The sequence below is a fragment of the Asterias rubens genome, unplaced genomic scaffold, assembly GCF_902459465.1.
Source record: "Asterias rubens unplaced genomic scaffold, eAstRub1.3, whole genome shotgun sequence".
NCBI lineage: Eukaryota > Metazoa > Echinodermata > Asteroidea > Forcipulatida > Asteriidae > Asterias > Asterias rubens.
The window spans coordinates 1-21,189 of record NW_022985802.1 but is presented as its reverse complement, the minus strand read 5'-3'; the positions used below and the strand labels follow the sequence as shown (position 1 = coordinate 21,189).

The window sequence follows — 21,189 nt, the reverse complement described above, 5'->3', positions numbered from 1 at the left end:
GACAATTGTGTACGGTGCCTTTAGTTGAACCATATTAGTCTCAAATTAAATAGGTGTTAAATTTGCATCAGGGATAAAGAATATCAATTTTGGTTTTGTGGGTTCAAATCCCACCCGAGCAATATGCCTGTGATAATTCTTCACAGGACTTAGGAAAGTACTGAGTATACAGTGATAAAAAACACAGGTGTATGGGAACCAAAATTAATTGTCTCAAATTGTGTTTTTTTTGTACTTAAATTCTCTTTACTACACAGTTTGCACAAGTCAGATGTGTCTCTGTCCTTCCTCTATGGTTAAAGGCAGTGGACACTATTGGTAATTACTCAAAAGTATTATTAGCATAAAACCTTTCTTGGTGAAGAGTAATTGGGAGAGGTTGATGGTATAAAATATAGTGAGAAACGGCTCCCTCTGAAGAGCCATAGTTTTTGAGAAAGAAGTAATTTTCCACGAATTTGATTTCGAGACCTCAGATTTAGAACTTGAGGTCTCGAAATCAACCATCTAATCGCACACAACTTCATGTGACAAGGGTGTTTTTCAACTTCAATGATCGATTGAGCTCAAATTTTCACAGGTTTGTTATTTTATGCATATGTTGAGATACACCAACTGTGAAGGCTAGTCTTTGACAATTACCAATAGTGTCCATTGTCTTTAAACATTGTCAATGTCTGAATCAAATGTTGCTGTTCATGTAAGAAATCCTCATGTTGCTGTCCATGTAGGAATCAAAACGTCGCTGTCCATGAAGGAATCCAAACATTGCTGTCCATGTAGGAATCACAAGCAGATGTAAATGTTGAAATCAATCATCACAGCTCAGTTGAGAGTAAGATGTCAGAACTGCACATGAACAAGAAAACCACAAAAATAATTTCAATAATATATCATGAATGACATATAGAATGAGCAGTATGTAGTTAACCCTCAATAAACTTTCCTGGGCCCAATTTCATGGCATTGCCTTCTGCCGAGTTCTGTGCTTCACCATTCTCCACTCGCAGGGCAAGCCCCCAATTTCTGTGCTTGCTGTGTAAGTGAAAATAATGCCTAGCAAAGTGGAGTACACAATCGCTTTTAAAAGCCAAAATTCCCTTGTCCTAGTTCGTTGCTTATGGTATTAAGCAGAGCCATGAAATTGGGCCCTGTTTTGAGTGAAACATATTTTGTTTAATATATTCGCCATCAAAAACTGCTAAGCTAGTGTCCCAATAAACTTGACATCAGGAGAAGAAAACAAAGGGTTTCTAAAAAATCGATGACAAGTTCTTCATAAGCAAAGAGTGAAAAAGTTAATCAAATGATACACCACATAAAACACTACATTTCTCAATAATAAATCTTTTACAGTTTAAACTAAAGCAAACGAATTTGACAATATTGACCAGAAATTTGTTTTCCATAAATATTTGAGTTGCGTTTGAAAAAAAAAATTGTTTGTCATACTCATAAACTGCTAAAACCGGTGTCACATGCAATTATGTTCTCTATGCAAAACTATCCAGAGGACAGGATTGCATATGCAATAATGTCCGCGGACGGTTTTGCATATGCAATCGTGTCCACACAGACACTGCTGCAAAATGCAATTGTGTCAGCCCGGACACATTTGCATATGCCGTTGTGTCCACCCCCGTGCAAAACCATCCTTGCAGTTAAATTAAACGCCCTTGGTCGACGGAACTAGTTCGCCATTTTTTAACAAGCCTAGTGCATGTCATGAATGACATGGGAAATTTTCAGCGGTTGGGTATTCGCTGCAATCATTAAGTACGTGAATATTCATGCTGCATATACATAGGTTCAGTGCATGCACGCTCGCTTACGCGCGCACATACATGTACAGTCATGTACATGTCCACTGGACGGGTTTTGCATAGCCCCGGACACGATTGCATATGCAAAAGTGTCCGAAGCAGACAGTATTGCATAGCACACAATTGCATCTGACACTGGCAAAATCAAAAGAGAGAAAAAATTGTTTCTCCAAGAGTAATTGTTCAGTTTGAACAAACAGGGAATTTTTTTTCAGATGCAATCACTGTACATAAAATTATGCGAAGAAATTTGTTTTAAACTTCACAATAATCTCTTAGGGTTAGGGTTAGGGTTGATCATGGTGTTTCGATTAGATTTGGAAATCAGGTTAAGTGCAGGAATTGGAATTTTAAAATGATCACTACAAAACATTTTTATCCACTGAAAAAAATGATTTGATGACCTACCAGGGAAAAAGTATACCCCTGGTCAAATTTATGTACAATGATCCTAGATAAATATTGGGAAAAGTTAAATCTTGGTGATTGGTTGCAGCTGTAAAGACGTCTGCCTCAAGTAAAGATACAGCTGTCTTAATACAGGGTCAAGTGACTAAAGGAAGACTGTCTTCCACAAACTCACAGTCAAGCGTTGATGATCAGGTTTAGTGTACTGGCATATCATGTTTACTTACCATGTTTAAGATGTAATGAAGATGTTCCCTCTGTAGCATGACCTTTGATTGACCTTGGCCAGGAACAACAGCACACTGTGAAAATAAAACACAGTGTACTCAAAAAAGGTAATCGACAGTAATCAAGTGAAAGACATCAAACATTTTTTTTTTAGTTAAGTTTGATTTTAAAGATGGTTTTGGGAAAAAACTCTGAGTTTAACCAACAAAAAAGGTTAACAACATTTTGGTTTAAAAAAAGTTATAATAATAAACTTCACTGAAAAAAATTATGTTTATCAAAAAAGAATTATAAGATGTTATGTTTCTAAAAACACCTTAATATTAGTTTATTAAAACACCTTAAAGTAATGAAGTTTCCCAAAACACCTTTAAACAAATATTTTTTCTCAAAACACCTTTAATTTCTTTTTTATGCACCTTTACAATTTTTACCAAAATTGACCAAAGTACTTCAACTACAAAAAAAAGGACTGGTAAAACAGGAAATGTTTTTCTTAATTTCACAATAATTTCTGTAATTTGGGATAATTAAAAAAAAAAACATCCATTGGTTAAAAATAATTCTATTGCATTTCACTGGGAAACAAAATGTTGCTCAAAACTACTTTACAAGTTTCTCAAAACACATTAAAAACTACGTATGTTTCTCTAAATATCTTTACAACAAACAATGTTCCTAAAAACACCTTTAAATAATTGTTACTAAAACTGAACAAAGTACTTCTTTTACAATAGGAAATGTTTTCTTCCTTTCAAAATAATTTCTGTAATTTGAGAAGGAAAAAAAATAAGAAAACAAACCTATTACACTTTACTGAAAAAAAAAATTTCTCCTCAAAAAACTTTTACCCAGACAACAACAATAAATATCTATGTTTTTCATAATACCTGTAATTTTTTTTTTAAAGCACCTTAAAAATAGAAATGTTTCTCAAAATACCTTTATATGTCAACTCAGAGTTGAAACTAAGCATCCAGGTTGGAGAGGTGCTGGTTGACTGGTAGGCAGTTTTCCTAGTGTCATTCCATCTTAGATGAGGCACTAAGCACACAAAGTTGACAGCATACAAAGTTGACAGCATACATAAGCTGGAGCGCCCTCGCAAGTCCATTTGAGGTAAGGTGAGGATAGTTTGATCTGCAACACAGGTAGTAATAGAGTGAATTTAAGTAAAATCACAGATACAAGTTTTTTTTTTAGCATTACTTCAGACAACACTGGTGGTGCTGATTTGAATGTGAAAAGTTATTCAGAGAACTTTTACTTTACAATACAACTCAAGTCAAAGTCAAAGATTCAACTAAAAACTCCTCATTGAACTGTAGTTTGATAATGTAACCCTCCTCCCGATGGTGAAGTCGGAGAGGGTTACTGTATCGCAACTAATTGAAATGGAACTCTGAATTCATACACCAATCCATATAGAACATATTGCATAGCCCGGCCCATAATAAGTCAAAAGCCCATCTCTCACTGCTGAGCTACGTTTACATGTGATTTACATTGGTTGACTCAGCAGGATCCATAACTTTAGACATAACATTAAAGGTAATTGTTTGTTGTTCAAGCAGTAGAAATACAGGGGCCTCCAGAAATTAAAGGGCCTGAAGTAAAAGAGTGCTATAGGGCCTACATAAATGAACGGCTACTAAACGAACAGCTACACATTGACAAATTGAGAGTCATTCGCAGCATGTTAATGTTGCCGTTCATGCATTGTTTGGTATCAAAGATGGTGTCAAATGCAAGAGGGGTCTGTTCACCTCAATGCAGCATTGCATTGCACGGCCTGACATTAATTAGTCGTGGAGTACGACTACGAGTATTTATATATATAAAAACCCAATCAATCATGTGGATGTGCACAAACAAAACCTGATTTATATTTTACAGTGAGAACTCCTTGAGTTAAATAAGTGATAGATAAAGTTAACATGGTTACCATTGGTTGTATCGTGGAAGAAGATCATCCAAAGACATCAAAAATGAGGACATGATCACGATGAACACGTCCTGTTAACAGCATTCTAAATCACAGCATGGATGGAGTCACAGCATGCAGTACAGTACAGTCAGTGTTTGCACGACGAAGGAAAACAGAATGTCTTGTCTTTCAGTTTTTACTACCTACCACACAAGTCACCACGGAATATATGCATGTTTCTCAGCTTGCAGTAATACTCAAGATTTGATGAACATCCACATTTAATAAGAATCCTTCGATCATCCTCAAAACAGACATTTTGTTGAATTACTTATCTGTCAAACTCGTCGGATGTAAACATTCCCTCCATGAGCACGACGCATTACATCATAGTTACCTACAAATGAACTACAGAGGGCGCACTCCATAAAAAGCAAAATCGGATTTAAATTTTGATGCGTAAAAAATAATTAATAATGGAACATGTTCTTTTCACATTATTATTGGTTGTTTCTCTAACAAAATAATTGTTCTGACACAATGTTAACAGTTTAAAGCACATTCATTAGCAAAGAAAACAAAGCAAGAATAATGGAAGAAATGGACACAAGAGAACCATGAATGACAAGGTCGCCCCCGATTAACGTTTTTTCTCGGCAAAAATTGAATTGTGCTGAACTTATGTTGTAAACAAAATTAGTCCAAACTGAAGCTGGGTCCTGAAGTAGCTGAACGTGTTAGTTTTAAGTTTTAATAGATTTTACACTGGCATAAAAATACAAAATAATATACAAATCGATACATTGAAAGAAACAAAGAAGCAAAAATAATAGCTAAAAATACCAAGCCAGTGAGTGGCGAGGAGGAACAGATGACCAGCACTTCTACAAAGCCGTCCTGTACAAAGAATCTTCCTTGAAACTCAACCCACAGTTAAAAACCACCCACCCCACTTTAAAAGAACACACACACTAAATAGACCAAAAGTAATGCGCAAAGCTGATTATCATCATTTTGCAGGCTTTTAAAAATATTTTGAATAATAACGTTTAGAGGGTCATTCAGTTAATATATTATTGTGTAGATCCAACAACGTATCCTAACCTTGGGGTGTGTGTTGGGGGGGGGGGCTAGAAGCCAGAGGTCCCCGGCTCGATTCAAGGTGGTGACAGCACGGTGAGTGGCCGGACGCGAAGTCTCGACTCGCCGCGCATACTCACCGCACATATACGTGCTTAGCAAAGAAACTTAAAACTTAAAACGAACCTAAGCACTTCTTTTATTTGATTTTTTGTTTATATTGAACGCCTCCGATTTTTCCGTTAGCGGGATTCGATTTCAGCCCCTTTTCGGACCAGAGTCCGGAGCCCTTCCCTGGGCCTACTGCGTAAACAAATTAATTTTCTTATGCGTAGAAAAGAGCACACAGAGCTCGAACCAAGCATGATCTGACCATGGAGCAATAAACCGATCTGACTCAAACAATAATGAAGGCCCTGCCAACAATTTTGAAGGTCGTTGTCAAATAACATTGTTTTTATGACAATTATATCTTGTCTTCAGATAGTAACCATGCAACTGTACTCTGCACTAAATTGCACTTTGTATTCGCCACTATGAAGACCCAAACAAAAGGTGCGAAAACTGTCTTCTAGCCCTAGCTATTCTTTTGCTTGAAGCTCTGTCAATAAACTATTCATAGCACTTTATAAAATAGCTCTTTGAACCAAGCATACACCGAGGTGTTATGTTTGTATATTATGCACACCTTTTAGTAAAACATATTTGCAAGACGCGTTTTTGCACTTTACAAAAGAGCTCAGAAATAGCCACGTTTCCGGAAGTAGGTATTGAATTGTCACAATCTGGACAAACATTGAGCTATTATTGTCCCAAATATTTCAAATTCATGGAAATATATCACCTATTAAGAGTCATGGTTCAAGTTAATACTCTGATTCCGGCTTTTGTGGCAAGATTGATTTCTTAATAAGTGTAAAACAAAGTTTGATGTCACAAAACAAATCACACGAACGATATTGACAACTTGTCTTTAAAATATATATTTTAGTGTGTTATAAGCCACGAGCCCGCAGTTGTTGTCTTTTAGGTCATAAACGTGGTTTCCCTGCAGATAATTGTTGTTTCCGTTGGCTTTTCTCTTAAAAACAAGCCCCACTCATTTTCGGCACTCTTGTTTTATATGCCATTATAATTACTTTATAAGAAAATCTTAGCCCAAATAAAAAAAAACACCAGTTGTTCGTCCGAGTTTTTTTGAAAAAGAGGAAGATGATGGCCTTTTAATTTTTTTTCAAAGGTGGCCGCCAAGTATTTTTTATTTAAACAGTCCCAAATTGTTCAGCTTAAAGTAACCACTTACTTTGTGCAGTTACAAGTTCTTAAAAGATTAGGAGGTTGAATGAGAAATACACAGACAACTTGTCTTTTTTGAAATAAAAAGTAAACTAAAAAGTAATTTTAAAAAAGATGCGGCCTCAAAAAAGGATGAGGCAGGGGGCGATCAACTGGTATTTGTTATTTTTTTGGCCATAGTGTAAAAACCAACACATTACTCTGCGTGAAAATGGAAAATTCAATTTAAAAAACATCGAAATCATCATATTAAAACTTCTAAACGTAACATTTTATTGAGTTTAATTCAGAAAATCAAAGATTTCAAATGACAGAGAACACAAAACATGCTTTATTCAATTACTGAGTTGAAATTAGACGCTTCAGGTCTGAAGTCTTTTGATATTATGTTTAGGCATCTGAAAGTACACAAATTTGTGCAGCAAGGGTGTTTTTTAGGTGTTCGGGCCAACAGCCAGGAACACCTCTTATTTTTCTCTTGCAGCTTCGACAACCATTATAAAAGGTACACTGATGAGAACTGCTGAACTAAAATCGAAAGAGCTTTCACCTTTTGTCAAAGATTAAGAAACCGAATGAGAAGGTTTTGTGCTAAAGGGTCTGTTTTAGATCAAGGGAACTCAGCAAACTCCCACAAGGGGATAAACGCCAAGCTGGCAACAGCCATACAAACATTGCTTTAAACTTCTAGGATTTATTATATGCATTGCACATTTTAAGAAAATGAAATTTGCAAACTAGACGGTAATACTTATTCTAGTCATTGTGAAATCAGCGGTTTGATAGGATTCGAATCCACAACCTTGTGATTGCAAGTCCTGCAGTCTTACCACTGGACCACGGGTGACCCTGTTTGGTAACGACTCTGAAAATTAATGGCATTCAAAACTTACTTTGTAAGAAGCAAATCAGATTTGGATAGCAAAACGCATTTGAGAAACTTTTCATTTTGAAGTACAACGGTTATGGAAAAAGATATCACTTGTTATCAAAACAAGTTTGAATCTGAGAAGCGTTACAGCTGTAACGCTTCTCAGATTATGTATTCAAATTGCAGATTATTCTTGTTTGCGTGGACAAAGCGCTCCAGTTTTTTTCGCCAACATCTCAAAAACGCCTTTTTCAAATGAAACGTCACGGGTTAGTTTAATGGTCTACACCTATAGTGAATGAAACAAACAATGAGTTAAAATTTCCAAAACGTATACAGCAATCCCAGATAATTTATGAGCTCCATGTTTTAAGTCACTCGTCAATAATTTCATAGTTTGTAGCTTTCTCAAATTTAGACTGTTTATCGTCTGACAATGACATACCAGGTTCGTATTCAATAATCTCATTACTGACACTAAATCGAACCGATCGCTTCTCACCGAGAAATGTGTCATTTTTAACTATGCTCAATGTTTCCCCTTCGAATCCGTTATTATTAATAAAAATTGAAGTGTACTCGCTCAATGTCAAATCTTTTGAGTCGACGCCATCTTTTGGGTAGCAACTTACACTTAAACTGAAGCTATTTATAGTACTGTCAGAAGGTTCATGGTTTTCTACGATTGTATGAGGAGTTGAAGTTGTAGCACCACCGGGAGTTTTCGGGTGAACATCGTTCAAGCTTTTCTTTGGCAGTTCAGTACGTTTCTCGACTTCATCCGGCGAAAAGGAAACGCTCTCTTTTTCACTGACCTTTGTAGTCCTTTGAGGAGTTGGTTCAAAAGTAATGTTTTTGGTAGTTTGTCCTGTGGTGTTTTGTAGAGCAGTGTTTTCTGGTTTGTTTAGGTTGGATAGTCCAGTGGTTTCGTGTTGTGGAGTCGTAGCACTAGGAGGGGTCTGTAGTGTAGTTTGTCTGGAGGATTGTGTGTCATTTAAACGGTCCTTTTGGGATTGTCTTCGCTTCCCTGATGACGAGCCCTTTGAGTTTCGTTCCATGTCTCCTGAGTGTTCACTCCTACGAGTGTGGTGACTGAGTTTAACACCGATGACATCAGCGGACTGCCGAGCCGCAGCACGGGAAGTAATGCCCGGTACACCCGTCTCGGCCTCCGTCAGAGTTGATGGTTTAATCCGGGATTGCCGAAAAGAGACAAGCGGTGGAGAGGAATCCATAGATATCATAGGAAGGTGAACTTGATGTCCAGATTTTGATTTGGGTTTGATACATTTCCCTGTTGACTCGTTTTCCTGGTCACCCGTCCCGAGGATGGTATGAGCCCCAGGCCCGTCAAGAGCAGACCTGTCTCTGTACAAACCGGTGAGTTTCTCAAATGTTGACGGTCTCATAAGATCGAAATGAGTTATGTCGGCAAGTTTCAGCGTCTGTCTTTGGGGGTGTCCACTTGAGTTGCTACCGGGGTCGCTTGATAACGAACCCCGGCGTTTTGATCCCCGGGTATTTTGCTCACCCCAGGTGCCGTTCATTCTCGATGTTCCGAGGGTTCGATTGATGCCGTGAGACCCGGAGTTGCGGGGTGCCATGGTCCGGGTAGCGGCCGAGGAGGCAGCAGACAGGGGAGGGAAAGTTGCTCGCATGTTGTCAAAGCGGAACGCAGCCTCGATTGAGGTTGCTGCCAGGGTACTGATGTGATGCATCGATCGACGAGAGGTGAAACTTGAAGTCCTTGTGTTTGCCGAGTAGAACTTGTTTGACCAACGCTCATTATCATTAGTAGCTATTAGTGTTCAGGGCTGCCGTCGCAGCTTAAACACATTTCACGTGTTTGTTTTGAAACACAACTTGCAGCCAGTAGTTGTCTGTCACTTATCCGTAATGTATACAGTCTATAATGGCCGTAGTGTGTGTCTCTGCATTAAACACACAAAGTGAATCTCACGCAAACATTGGTATCCTACCATATAGCCGTTATTATGGTATTACATTGCCGATAGGGTAACATTTATTGGCTATCCATTCCAATGTTGCGTCTACTAATAATAGCGCACTTCAAACGCATTATACTTCAGTTTCAGGTAGGGGCCTATATTCATTACATTGAGATTCTTTCCCTGAAGTAGCGTAACCATGGGTTCCCATGAAGTACTGACTCAAACTCGTCACCTTTGAGTCCGAAGTAGACCCGGCCTCGGGTGATTATTGCTGCGGGGCCCTAGATGCTCTCAGGTACCCCTTGGATACTTTGGTTGATGGGGAATCATTGATGGGGGCTCGTGAAAGGAGAGCTCTCTGACACGGCTCGTGCAACCACTTCAGACACGCAGGTTTGACAACATCACGATGAATGACTAGTGTTCAAAATGCTTATTTACAGCTCTGATGTATTTGATCCCTTTATTCCATGACGTGAAGAATATTCAACATTAATGAGACTTCAATCCCAAAATGAGTTCTCGGTTTTGGGGTCTTGGAGTGTCCATGGGGTGTCTGAAAAAGTTTTCATGCTGATCAGTCGCCGTCCAAAGCTCGCAGAAGTCACAATCGGTCTACAGTTCAAGTCAGACAATGCATGTTGTCTCTGAAGTGTCAAACAACCACAAGAATGAAGACGTTAACTCCAATCCAAAGTGGTTTTGAGAGTTGAAGACTTTTACTCCAATCCAAAGTGGTTTTGGGAGTTGATTTTCTTTTCCAGACCATAGAGGAATGAAATCCATTGTCACTTTCCCATTAACTCCGGGTATCCGTTCAGCATTTGATGAATACTGTGTGTGTTCACTTATTTGAATGTTCAATGTAGCACGCTGGCTCCCTCACATGCTTCACTCAAATAACAAGTAGAAATGTCACAAGAGAATGTTTTTACATTTAAGTAATACTTCACTTTCTGCGTATCGTAGCATAAATCCAAAGTCCTTGCCCTAAGTTTTGGCATGGCCAAACGTTGTCCCTAACACAGGTCCAGTACCATGCCCGTCTCGTACACAACATCCTTTATGTAACTTCAGCTTTGCGGAGTCATGTTGAAAACAAATTGAAGAAATAGTCCACTAGATTTTTCTCTTGTAGTTAAACGGATTAAGGGTTACGGCTGAGGGAGGGTTTTGTGTTCACTGGATTAAACACAATCGCATTACCAATGAAATGTCCTGATAGACCAAACTCCTGTATATAACAAATAATTAAGCTGTAAAAAAAGGCCAGTCGTACCGTGGTTTATACATTCATAAGACCTCGTTGGATTCACTCGGCCATGTCCTTGACGAAGAGGGCTAATTACACTCCGTCGCCATGGTGATGAAGTGTTGATGCTAATTATATAAACACCGGTTTACTCAGTAAGGGTTATGTCAACATTCACAGAGGGTATTCTCTGAAGCTTAATTTTTGCAGTTCTGTTTTGGTGTTCTCAATCCGAACGAGTCAAAAGCCGTATATCCCTTCAAAACACATCAAGACAAATAAAACTTTAACTTTCATGATGTTCTTTACAAGAACTACAAAAGTAGAAGGCATTCAAATTCAGTTTTATGGTATAGATACAGATATCATTTGTGTGGGATTTGTGTTAATCTATCAAACCTATCATTTGTGCATTTCTGACCTTATTTTTAGGGGCAATATTGGTGGGGGTGGTTCTGAGGGGCGGTTCTTCCCTCACTGGTTACTACCCCATGGGCATAGTTAACCGAGACAATGCATGCCCTTCCGGATTTAGAACAGCGTTTTGCCAGGATCGATCTCATTACACTGCAATGGGTCTCCTTTATTCATGATGTTGACTGAACAGCTCAGATGACAGAATAAGTGTTTCGTGTTTGGAGCAAACACACAATAAGGATCACAACAGTTGATTAAAACATTTAAGAGGTGTTTCTTAAAATAGATTCCAACACCTATCAACAAAACTGGCGACTAGTAAGGGACACTGAACCGATCCCGGTCAGTTTAGCTTCCAAGTTGTGTTTTTATGCTGTAAAATGATACAGTAGGCCTAGACGCAACTGATATGTGAGCTATATTTTGGGAAATATTCGTATTTGAAAAATGACAAACATGATCAAACCATCATAAATCCAGCATCATCAACTTTTTGTCAATTTTCAAGTTGTGTTTTTATGCTCTAAAATAATGAAGTATGCTCTTCTTATGCCTTTTTATATAACTTAACCAAATACACAAATAAGAAATTATTACTATTTAATTGGGAATTAAATAGTGGCATTTGAAAAGTAGGCAAAACATTGAAAACAAACCATAAGGGGTAACTCCAGCATGGTTCATCAAATTGTTGTCAACTTTTAAAGCTGTGTTTTTCTGCTTAAAAAAGATAACCTCAATGGGAAAGCAGGAATTTGCCATAAAGCTCACAAATAATTACACTCACAGACTTCTCCAAGTACAATAACCTTTTAATTTTGTTCCTGTATTTACTAGAATACATAACTCTCACTGAGCATTAACAATGGGGTATATATTGGTGCTGTGTACAAGAAGCCTGTGATGCTTTAAGTGCAATGTATTCAAACAATACAATCCTGTACAAGTTGAAGAAACAGCCCAATTCACTGCATACCCATGGTGTAACATCCACTGCTTATGTAATAGAACAGGTTTTACTATAAACAGTTAAGCAACTGCTCCAGAATTGCAAAGGTTGTGGGTTGGAATCCCAACTAAGTAATATTTCATGTGATTTGCAGAACTTGGTAAATTACTGAGTATACAGTGATAACACACATTGGTGGTGTTTCTACCTCCATGATTAAAGGGTAAACCCAAAATGAATATTCTTTATCGCTGATGCAAATTTAATATCTATTAAACGGTTAAGATATTTTGCATTTATGAACGAGCGAGTCAGTGCACATCAGATTGATTAAAAGTGTTATTCTAATTGTTCCCTCAAAAGTCGTGTTGAAATCAAACTAAGGATAAATACAGACTGGTCCCTCACCAATAAGAGAATAAGCCATTTCAGAATTGGCGGCTATGGCTTACACCACCCTGCCTTGAAGTATAGGATGCACTTAGCAACACCCTTAGCAACAGCCATAGCCGTTAGTGTAGCTGCCAGATCAAATACAGCCTCAGTCCCCTAACTAGTGATTCAGTCAGTCTGGTAACACAGACTAGTTCCCAGTAGTCATTGTCTCTAAGAACACTGTTTCTCAATACCTATCAGCACCAGTCTACTCTTCTCACTTCCTGCCTTACTTTGCAAGAACGAAAAGGTAAATTTTACATTTTAAGTTCCATACTTTTTACTTCATACACCCAAATTTGAAGAGTTCAAGACAACAAATTGACAAGAATGGATAGCATTTATAAAAGTTATTTACATATTTAAAAAGGTTTTCACAAAACCCCTTTTTTGTTGGGGGGGTCTGTTTTTATATGTCATTAAACAAATCCAAGAGGTTGGAGCACATGTATAGATCTTATGATGCCACCATTGTTGAAGTCAGGTTCCCTCTGGACATAACAATATTGAATACTGTTTACCATGCAGCCAAAACGGCGCCAGACTAATTCCTCTTTCACTCTTACTTTGGTTCATGTAAAACCTAGTTTTTGAGCTCTAATTCTTCTCTAGTAATTCTTTTGAACTTATTTAATAGTTTAGTAGCAAAAGTCTGGCAAGTTCCTAGGGAAAATCAGAAAACAAGGGTGAAAAACCACAAGCTCTTTTAAAAATGAACTGTATGACCATAATCTCACTCTTTATAAAATGACCTTAAGCGTTTTAAGTATGAAGGATTTTCTAGTGCTAGATTGTAATAAACAAACGTTGCTGATCAAAGCAAACAGCAACATATAAAACATCTGAATAAGTGCCACTATAAAACCTTATTGTTATTTTTATTTCATAAAATATCAATGCAGTGGTATATATCTGAATAATTAGTAAGCATTATTAGTTAATACAAACTTTCCAAACTCCCCATCCAACATAAACTAAAATCCACATTTTCACCTTTTTTACATAAAAAAATTCAGTTTGTTACACATGATGAAAAGCCAATATACACGTACATATATATAATATTTATATAATACAAAGATCATTTACACTTTTTACAATCGGACTTGAGGAATGTTCCGAATACAAGACCATATGACTAATATTCAGGTTTATAGTTTGAAATAGTCTGGATACAAAGTTGAAGATGTCTGAAGAGGAGTTGAGCTTTCACCTTGGTGGTTCTGGGTTCCCATCCCACCTGTAGGTTGTATCTCGCTCATTGACAGCTTCATTGGTTCTCTTTAAACAATTGGCTATGTCTGGCTAGGGTTATAGACCATTCCATGTATCTTTGCATAGCCACTGCTGAACAAAACCTGTCACACCCTGACATCACAGAGAACATCTATCAGTCCAATACTGCAGAGATTGGTATGGCAATCAAGGGAAATTACAACAGGTAAGTGTCTTGAAGGTTGTTGGTTCAACTTAGAGTAGATCCTTCTTTGTGAAGATTCAGAGTGAAGTTCATGGCTTGATGTTATTGCTGGTAGTATAAACAACAGGTTTCAGGTTCAAATCCCCTTTCATTTCATCAGTCTTTGTAGACCCAATTGTGATTTAAAAAAACACTTTGTAGTGAACTAGATAGAGTGCAGTTCCGAGCTTGACGTAATTACTGGTAGAGCCACCGGTACTGTAAAAACAGGTTTCAGGTTCAAAGTCTTTGTAGACCCAGTTGTGATTCTAAAAACAGTTACAACCTAACAGCAAGCAGGATGCTTGAACACTGGTGTTGTAATCCTGGTGTTTTAGGTTCGACCTCAAATTAAGTCCATCCTGTCTTCCTTTGCACCCATTGTTCTAATGGCTATATACCAAGAGGAACTCTAAAACAATTCTAAGTCCAGTCAATCCATGCTGTTCAGGTGGCAGAGTAAATCTTGATTTCAGATGCAATAACCTTAAAAAACTTCATCATAAGTTCAATTCAGTATATCACTATAGTTCCGTGTTTTGATATTTCTTTTGGATACTTTCATGCACAAATTCTGACATAGCATCGTAAAGATGTCTCTCAACATGGGGGTCGTCCAAATCATGTTTCTGGTCAGGGTAGTACTGCAAAACAAGACATACAACAAAGCATGGTTAAGAAGAAATAATAATAACTAGACATACAACAAAGCATGGTTAAGAATTAATAATAATAACTAGTTTGAACGTCACTGTGCACTTTACCATAGTGCCTTGCTCATTTAGCCAATAACATTCCTTTAATCTTTCCCAGCTCCGTGGGGAGTATACAGCCCTGAGCTGCAGTGGCTGTTTTAGACACATTGTCAACCTCTACCCTCGCAGGTACCCATTTATACCCCTGGTTGAAGAGAAGCAATTATAGTAAAGCATCTTGCTCAAAGACAGTCCCAAGTGTCATGACCAGGATTCAAACCTACACTCTGATTACTTAACCACCAGAACTTTAATTTGATGTTCGTAATCACTCAACCATGACACTCTACAAGATGTAAGATGTCAATTAGGGACCACTATAAACAGTCCAATGTACTCAAACAGACAAACCCTACAAGATGTAAGATGTCAATTAAGGAACCACTATAAACAGTCCAATGTACTCAAAAAGACAAACCCTACAAGATATAAGATGTCAATTAAGGAACCACTATAAACAGTCCAATGTACTCAAACAGACAAACCCTACAAGATGTAAGATGTCAATTAAGGAACCACTATAAACAGTCCAATGTACTCAAACAGACAAACCTCAACAACTATTTTATGCGGCCAGTTAACCCCCCCCCCCCCCCCCCCCACAAGAACACCAAAAATCCTTCTCATGAAGTTGTCTGCAATCAAACATAAAAAAAAATACTTAAACTGGATTTGTCTACTCATGGGTAGCCTGGGCCAAATTTAATAAAGCTGCTTAAGGAAGTACAACAAGTAGCTCAGCATAAACACATTTTGCTTACCAGAATTAGGTTACCAGAACAGTATCCATGGTCATTTTTGTTAAGCAGATAATTGTTAAGCAATGTTTTCTGCTTAAGCAGCTCCATGAAATTGGGTCCTTGAATTTGAATGGAGAGATTTACCTGTGTTCTGAGCATAACTTCCTCTTGCACCAAAGATCTCACCAAGTCAGCCGAGTTCTGGAAGTGGACATTGTCTACAAAGCAAAAACAGTTGGTTATAAATCAATTGTGAAATGTTTCTTCCGACAGGTAGATTCACAGATTTGTTGATGAAGTGAATTGGTTTTAGCCATGAAATGACTTGAACAAATTTAGTGACACTGTAGAATGTAACTCAGTATAACAAAGACTGACACTGTTAAGGGGGATTATTTTGGTTCTGTTTTCTTAGGGTCATACTGCTACTACTTGACCAAATGTCAACTTGTTGATCTACTGGTTTGACGTGACCACACCCAAACCTCCACCAAGTATTACAAAGAATGAAACGGAGAAAGAAAGACGCAGCTTGGGTCCAAAGTTCAGACCATCAACTATTTTGTTTGTATTTATACTATTGGTCCATTGGTTGGTTAGCAGTGTGCAACAGCTAATTCTATTTTCTTAAGCTGTGAACAATTATCACAAGGGTAAGTTTGACAGTTTGATAATTGCTTGAAAGGAGGAGAAAGATTTCAAAACAACTGTGGCAAAAAAATAAGAAAATAACATCAAATTCTAACTCACCGTCGGCTGTGCCATGGATTAGGAAATAATTTAGACCCTTGAAAGCTTTGGCTCTCGATGATACATTGGTAAGCTGAAACATAAACCACAGAGAAACACAAAGTTACAGACGATGGAATCTTGCAACCTGTTTTAAGGAAATTACAAAGTTTTTTAAATCACACTCAGTAAACACCCTGCCCTTAAAATTATCAAATTGTTGTAATAATAAGTAGAACTTATAAAGTGCCTTACATCCAAAACATGAACCCCAAAGTGCTTAACAAGGAATTAAATTCTGTAGTAAACATTTATTTAAAATAACTAACACATAAGCAATTATAAATATTAAACTATGGAATAATATTACGTACACAACCAAAGAAAATAAAAGCAAACTGTTTGTAAATGAACAAGCCACAGAATACGAGTAGGATATATAATAGAAAATGCATCACATCAGACAATAGCTACATTAGTACTTACTTAGTTAAAACTTTCATAGTTATGTTAGAACAATTGACACGATTGAGTGAATCAACTGAACTGGTGGTTAGAGAATAGTGATACAAATTACCTTATAACCCTGCAAGTTATCCACTGCCGCAGGTAGACCCATATAACGCTCAGTATAAATAGAGTCTGTAATCAAGCAAAACCAATTCATTAACCAAGTTACATCAATCTGCTAAGCAGCAATAGGTATGCCAAGCCCCAAAACCCATATAACGCTCAGTATAAATAGAGTCTGTAATCAAGCAAAACAAATTCATTAACCAAGTTACATCAATCTGCTAAGCAGAAATAGGTATGCCAAGCCCCAAAACCCATATAACGCTCAGTACAAATAGAGTCTGTAAACAAGCAAAACCAATTCATTAACCAAGTTACATCAATCTGCTAAGCAGAAATAGGTATACCAAGCCCCAAAACCCATATAAAGCTCTGTATAAAAAGAATCTGTAACAAGCAAAACAAATTCATTAACCAAGTTACATCAATCTGCTAAGCAGAAATAGGTATGCCAAGCCCCAAAACCCATATAACGCTCAGTATAAGTAGAATCTGTAACAAGCAAAACAAATTCATTAACCAAGCTACATCAATCTGCTAAGCAGAAACAGACATTTTTGCAAGTGGTATCCAGCTTAGCAAATACTTTGAAATCAGGCGCACAATGTTCTTATCTACTCACCGTAATATCTGAAGTCTGTAACCGGTGCAACTGCTATTCCATACTTGAAGATTCTTTCATCAGAACTGAGTGCCATAGATGCCACAAAACCTCCGTAGGACTATTAACAAAAACAAACCATCAGAGTTTAATGGCAGGGAAAACACTGCAATAGAAACTACTCCCAGAAAATTCAAAAGAGAGGGCTGATGCGAGTTTAGTTGCAATTAATCCAAGGCTAAGTAACAGCTTATAAAGTTTGCATTAAGTCTTACTTACACATTTATTTTTTCAAAGCAAACAAAAATTAAGCACATTCTTACTGGTCAAAAGTAATGAGGGGTGAAATAAACATTGCATTTGTGGCTGGTAACAAATTTTGCTAAGGACTATTTCTGTGTGCTAAGCAACTATGTGTTCTTTAATGATAATGACCAAGATGATATTAAGCCCAATAAGTTTGAAATTGTTACTTACCCATCCCCATATGCCTACTTTGGTGGTATTTACGTAATCAATATTCTTAAGGATGTGTCTGCAAAATAAATGGGGAAAAAAGAAACAACGTTCAGCAACAATCTTAAAAGATAAGAGCAAAAACTTGACAGGATCCCATCTACTCTACTCTCCACCGAGGTGTGATAAGCACTACATACTCAAAGCTTGGGCCCACCCTCCCCACTACATACTCAAAGCTTGGGCCCACCCTCGCCACTACATACTCAAAGCTTGGGCCCACCCTCCCCACTACATACTCAAAGCTTGGGCCCACCCTCCCCACTACATACTCAAAGCTTGGGCCCACCCTCCCCACTACATACTCAAAGCTTGGGCCCACCCTCCCCACTACATACTCAAAGCTTGGGCCCACCCTCGCCACTACATACTCAAAGCTTGGGCCCACCCTCCCCACTACATACTCAAAGCTTGGGCCCACCCTCCCCACTACATACTCAAAGCTTGGGCCCACCCTCCCCACTACATACTCAAAGCTTGGGCCCACCCTCCCCACTACATACTCAAAGCTTGGGCCCACCCTCCCCACTACATACTCAAAGCTTGGGCCCACCCTCCCCACTACATACTCAAAGCTTGGGCCCACCCTCCCCACTACATACTCAAAGCTTGGGCCCACCCTCCCCACTACATACTCAAAGCTTGGGCCCACCCTCCCCTGTCCAAAGTCTGTAAAGACTCCAGGTGTGGATTTCACAAAGTGTTAAGACTGGTCTTATCTAGAGTTAGGAAGAGTTTAAGATCTACCATACTCTTTGTGAAATGGACCCCAGGTATACAGCTTGGATGGGATTCAAACAAATTGTCAAGTTGAAAATGTTTTGATGTGTGTTTTAGATACAAAGTCCATCTAGTACATTCCCAAGACAGTTCTCAATTCTTGACATCTTCAACACAAAAAACGTGGTTCCAAATAGAATAGACATAAGAAAGTTTGGAAAGCACAATGAATAAAAAGCAGAGTTTCTTCTACTATTTCTTCAGACATTATAAAGCGAGTGTCTCCCCCTCTCTTCTAATGAAAACAATGTGCGTCTTACCTGACTGCAATAAGTTGGTCCTCCACTTCCAATGTCCCAAGCCGTTTAAAAATCTTATACAGGTGCTTCTGTCCTTGAAATCCTGAACCTCGTCCGTCGATGTTTACGATAATCACGTAGTATTTACTGGACAGGTAGGCATTCCATCCCAACTCAAATTTATCATTGACCATCTGAGAGCCTGGTCCCCCGTAGACGTTAACCAGTATGGGATGTTTCCGTTTATCATCCTTCACTCTCGGCTCCCATAGCTGGATCGGAATAGTGTAGTCTCCAACTTCAAGCTCCATGAACGTCTTGTTTGGAAAGGACTTCTCTTTCAGGGCCTTAGCAAGGACTTCATTGGTCTCTACAACGACGGAGCGGTCAGTACCAGTCTTTTTCATGATAGTGTGAGGGACAGCAAAGCCTAGACAGTTGAGTTTGAACCAGGATCCATCTGGGCTGAAGGCTGCACTGTAGTAGGTGCAGTTGGCCTGACCGTCACATGATAAGCAGGTACGTTTGTTCGGCTCTTCCGTACTCACACTATAAATAAAATTTAAACAATCAAGAACAAACTTACTTCATCATCAATTTGCTTAAATGTGACTTACGAATTGCATTTGATAAAGGAATACTGTGATGAAACAAAACCCATTTATAGATAGGACTTTAAACCTGAGTCCACAGAGACAAAAAGGAGTGAAACACACCATAGTAGAACTGTTTTCAAATGTAAAATTGTGGCTTAATTAATAGTGGCCAATTCCACCATTTGATGAGTAAGCTAGAGAATTGTGAAGGAATACATAGTTACCTATAAAGATGTCTGCCTCGTATGGATCGCTCTGTGCTCAAGAAGTACACTAACTTCTCGGACTTATCATACGCGACTATCTCTGTGACCTCCCAACGACCTCGGGTTAAGAAGGTCACTTGTCCTGGTGCTTCCTGGGAAATCAACAAAAGAAATCAAGAAACTTTTTTAATAACTTTGAAGGCAGACTACCACAGGATTAGGAAGAAGATGTGAAATCACTCGACAGGTTTTTATACTTGAAAGTGTTTCTGCCCAGTAACATCTTCCCCGTTCATCACATCTCTTAGATATGGCAAACATTTCACAAAAATACAGTGAGAAGTTATTAACCAAACTGACAAAGATTTCACAGGTCACCATATCATGGTCAATTTCTTTTGAGGAAGTCAATGCTTAGACTTTTTTCACCCAATTCAAGTCAGTTACTCAGACACAATAATCTCTTTTCATCGAACGTCTAAGATCCCTTACAAAAAAGTCTAATCTTTCGAATTTAAATCGGATTCTTACAGATTTGTCACCACTTCTTTGATTCCTTTATTGTTTTTTGTAAGGGATAGGTAAAGATAATGCGAAGATGTAAAAGCATGAACTTACATTGGTTGATACTAAAGCTAAATGCAGGTAGTCACCAGACGAACCCTCTCTTTGTGGTAGAATCCTCACATAGTCAAGCTCTGATGATCCCTTGGAAAAGATTGGTGGCCCTCGCTGTTCAGAACCAACACAACATTCATTATAGTAATATAGCAATCACTATTAAGCAGTTACAAGAAGTTTTAAATGATCTAACAAAGAAACATTAGTTAACAGTAATCAAAAATAACTGTTACGATCAATCAAAGTTGCCACAAGAAAACATACGAAGTATAGGATCGGAAATCCAAAAACAAACAAACTTAATGCATTTTCAAAAAAGGTTTATTTGAAAGAAGTTTTTGTCCTCAATCTACAAAAAAAAATTCAGCGTTCTTATAAAGGCAAACATGAAAATAACTCTTTTGATCAAAATTATTAAGCGCAAAACACCGGCCATTGCATTGGCCAATGCACTGGGAGCAATGTTCAAAACCAATATCTGTCTTAGTTTTTCCTTCCATGGGTTAGCTAAATGAGAGAGCCCTTTCACTACCTATGGTAAGGAGGATTCTTGAAAGCCATTACTCACATCTACAACCCATCCATCCGGAGTCCTTAAGTCATGCTTGATAGTACATTCTCCCGTCTTGACCTGGCATAGTGTTAGAATGGAGATATTCTGTGGCCGGTTTAACCACACTACAGCAACCTGGTTGGTGTCTACCCATACTACATGCTGGTAGTAATAGTCCCTGTA

At 38.1% G+C, this 21,189-nt stretch overlaps 2 protein-coding genes across 4 annotated transcripts; both read right to left on the bottom strand.

The window, feature by feature from the left end:
• Positions 1-598: 598 nt before the first annotated feature.
• Positions 599-4,753, bottom strand: LOC117306712. 2 transcript variants are annotated; one of them, XM_033791191.1, is made up of 4 exons: positions 4,405-4,753; positions 3,402-3,599; positions 2,459-2,533; positions 599-849 (listed from the first exon to the last, which is right to left on the bottom strand). In XM_033791191.1, the coding sequence occupies exons 1-4, from the start codon at positions 4,430-4,432 to the stop codon at positions 812-814; spliced, it is 339 nt and encodes a 112-aa protein (XP_033647082.1). In that variant the 5' UTR covers positions 4,433-4,753; the 3' UTR covers positions 599-811. The 2 variants fall into 2 exon arrangements, with proteins under 2 accessions (XP_033647082.1, XP_033647083.1); XM_033791192.1 differs by having other exon boundaries at positions 4,594-4,753.
• Positions 4,754-12,048: 7,295 nt separating this feature from the next.
• Positions 12,049-21,184, bottom strand: LOC117306711 (inactive dipeptidyl peptidase 10-like; the record flags this gene model as incomplete). Of its 2 annotated transcripts, XM_033791189.1 has the most annotated exon segments (10): positions 12,049-14,741; positions 15,737-15,810; positions 16,343-16,415; positions 16,899-16,963; positions 17,517-17,616; positions 17,973-18,030; positions 19,052-19,579; positions 19,851-19,984; positions 20,451-20,564; positions 21,022-21,184. In XM_033791189.1, coding segments are annotated over 10 exon segments (1,429 nt in total), but the record flags the coding sequence as incomplete, so codon positions are not given.
• Positions 21,185-21,189: the final 5 nt, after the last annotated feature.